At 44.1% G+C, this 3,378-nt stretch overlaps 1 protein-coding gene across 1 annotated transcript; it reads right to left on the bottom strand.

Annotated features, from left to right (window-relative positions):
- Positions 1-271: 271 nt before the first annotated feature.
- On the bottom strand, positions 272-1,342 carry LOC104983224 (putative upstream-binding factor 1-like protein 1). Its single transcript, XM_010832671.1, has one exon. The coding sequence runs from the start codon at positions 1,340-1,342 to the stop codon at positions 272-274; it is 1,071 nt and encodes a 356-aa protein (XP_010830973.1).
- Positions 1,343-3,378: the final 2,036 nt, after the last annotated feature.

Here is a 3,378-nt window from a genome sequence, read left to right as displayed (position 1 = left end):
ACCTTTCCAGTTCAGGGATCTCAGTCTAGTCCAGGGTGCCCCGCAGCCCAGTCAGCTCAGGGTTTATTCCACAAGGCTTCACATTGCATTGATTTTCTCTCGGGGTGAACCTGGGGTAGATGGAGAGGCCAGAGATTACAGTTCAAGATGCCTTCTTTCCAACAGGTCCCACTTTGTATGAAGAGGGAGGGAAAGAAGGAAGGCAATGAAAAAGCATAGAGAGAAGAGCCCATGGACTTTTGCTGAAAGTTCTGTCTCTTCAGGATGTGAACTAAACCCAGCTGGGATCCGAGTCAGAGGAGTCCCTTGAGGACGATGAGCTGGAGCTGTGCTCCTCGGGCTCAAAATCTCCATCTTCATCCTCACTGCTGGGGGCTGAGGAGTGGCTGCCTTCCTCCTCGTCCTCATTTTCCTCTGATCTCCCTGAGGCAGGAGAATGTTCTCCAGTCGTGTCTGATGATGCTATCTCTGCAGCCTGAAGCCCCGGGTCCTCTCTAAGTCTTCCTTGAAGATTCCTTGATGATGGGGACTTCAGACTCATCCTTCTACTCTTGGGGTTCGGGCCCCCTGTCACGCTCATGTTCTTACGCTTAACACAGGTCACCTCTCTGTAAGCAGCATATTCTTCAGGAGACAGAGTCCTGAGCCAGAGATAAAGGTCCACCTTGTACTGTGTCTGCAGTCCCTCCGCATGCTTCTTATAAAGCTCCTTCTGGTCCTGGGGGACCCGCTGCCAGCATCTACTGATCTCCACCATGCGCTCCCTTGGGGGCACTACTTTCAGCTCCCTGCTCAACCAGAGATCCTGGTGGAACTTGTGATAGCCATTCATTAGGGGCTTTTTGGGCTCTCCTTGGAATTTACACTTCATGAGTAAATTGTTTTCTGGGGGAGACTTCACTGTGTGCACATTTTCCTGAAACTTCTTTGGCACTTTGCTTTGACTTCCTTTGGGGACATCAGTTTTCTTGGAGTTCTGGACTAGATCAGGGTGCTGTTTTCTAAATAGAGCCATTTTCTCCTGAAACTCCTGCTTTTCTTTCTGGAAATCTTGACTATATTTCAGCTTGAGCTGTTCTGGCAGCTTTCTGTATTCCTCAGATGGAGCCTTGGTCAGCTCCTGGTTGCTCATCATGGGGTGTTTTTGGAGGTACTGAGGTCTCATCTCTTTAAAAAAGTGGAGGTAAGCTGTCAAGGGGTTCTTGGGTAAATCAGGATGTTTCTTGTGTTTTCTGCTTTTGGAAGGATTGTGAACATTTTCCTTAGCTTCCAGGACTAATTCTGTCAAAGTATGAAGCTTTCTAACATTACGGGAAATCTCTAACCATTTGAGTTTGTACATTTCCCCAGAAAATTCTTTACAAGCTATTTTTCTCAGTTCATCACCGACTGAGTTATTTTGAACATGTGCTTGTCACTGGATAGATTTTTTTTTTTTTTTGTACATTCCAGTAATTGAATAATGTTTTCTCTGGACCAGTCATCTTGGCTTTTAGGCAGCACGTTTTCTAGGTTTTTGTGAAATGTATGGTCCCAGCAGATCAGACACCTCAACGGTATTTCCACCATCTGCACTCTCAAGATTGAGCAGGTGAGTTCTTTCTGAAGTCCAGCAGTCTGTGGGATTCTATGTATCTGTGGAGAAAGAAACAGAAAGCCACTCTCCTTTGGGATACATGAGAGAAGCACACTCTGCTTAGATATGTCCCTTCTATCACTCCCTTTACCCTTAAGAATGTAAATGAAAACTGTCTCAGTCTGAATTGAGATTCATATTGAGCATTATGAAGCTTCTTTTGCAGTTAAAAATCCTCAGATCCCATCCCAATATGCCTTGCACTCAATCTCACAAAAGGATGTTTAACACACAAATGAACAAAATAAAAGACTGGTTTCTCACTCAAGGGACAAAGAATAAGAGAAAATGAAGGGAGGGGAAAAAATAAAATTAAAAGGCCCGAAAAGCAAAGGGCTTTAAAACATCAATGAGATACCACAGCACATTAGTATAAGAATCATCAAAATCCCAAAGAGGGACATCACCAAATACTGAGAGAATGAGGAGAATCAGGAACTTTGATTCATTGCTGTTGCCTGTGTCAAATATATCTAAATATCTGTGTCTGGATTGGCATTTTCAGGAAACTACAGGTGGCAAACGTCAGCCTTGGTGTTTGTAATCTGACTACAGTGGCAGAAAAGATGTTAACAACTTCAGGAAATTATGCACCTCCTTCATGTCCAAGAATATGTATCATAAATGAACGAAGGCTTGTTCCTAAGCTATGAAGGTCTAAAGTCCTGATCATCAAAAGGCTGACTCTTACCTCTGAAGTGGTTCAGCATGTGTAGGAATAAAGAGGCCAGGAAGGGAGCTCTGGGTTCATGGGCTGAGGCTTCTGCTTCTGTGCCAAGTCAGCCCTGTAACAAAGGACATTGGTTCCATTTCAAGACCAAAGGTTAATCACATGAGCATTGCAAAACAGCAGACTTCACCACAGGATATGTTCTCAGGATTCTCCTACTTTTGGTGATTTGCATATACAATATATTCTACTTGCATGAGAATATAAAAATGTTGCCATATTTTTTACTAAATAGAAATTATCTCAAATTTCAATTTTCCCATTTTTCTCAGACATTATTCCAAGTTTTCACTCACTGAGCTTAATTCCCTTTTCAATTCCATCAATTCAAAGACCCTGGGCATTTTATAAAGAGCAAGACATTCAAGCTAAGGCTTTGAGGCTTCACTCACAAAGTAGTCATCAAGGATGCATTCTGTGTCTAAACAGAAGTGCTCACTGACCAGACATGTTTACTCTTGTCAGTCCAGCAAAGTGACACAGGTCCAACCTGGCTGCCCTGGTCCTGAAAGTCATTGCTCTTTGGTGGGTATCAGGAAGCACCTCCCTGTGAGGTCCTGCCTGCAGGGGGCTTGCTGTGATGGAACAGGCTGAGTCACTGCTACTCAGTATTATCAATATCACAGTCTCACTTGTCATGTGTGGGGAATATGTTTCTTTCGTAATTTTCTCACCTTCCAACTTACTAGGGTAGGTGCTTCCTCTGTGATATCCTAGAAAAATCCCTTCACTAAGTTTTACTTTGGTGAGGTTGGAGAGGATGGGGTGAGTGGGTGGAACAAAGCCAAGGATGTCAGCATGTTCTCAGGTATATCAGCTTCCCTCATAGCTCAGTTGGTAAAGAAACCATCTGCAATGCAGGAGAACCTGGTTCAAATCCTGGGGTCGGGAAGATCCACTGGACAAGGGATAGGTTACCCATTCCAGTATTCTTGGGCTTCCCTTGTGGCTCAGCTGGTAAAGAATCCACCTGCAATGCAGGAGACCTGGGTTCAATCTCTGGGTTGGGAAG

The sequence above is a fragment of the Bison bison genome, unplaced genomic scaffold (assembly GCF_000754665.1).
Source record: "Bison bison bison isolate TAMUID 2011002044 unplaced genomic scaffold, Bison_UMD1.0 scf7180017862118, whole genome shotgun sequence".
Classification (NCBI taxonomy): domain Eukaryota; kingdom Metazoa; phylum Chordata; class Mammalia; order Artiodactyla; family Bovidae; genus Bison; species Bison bison.
Note: the sequence above shows the minus strand (reverse complement) of the source record. Positions and strands in the feature narration are given on the sequence as shown.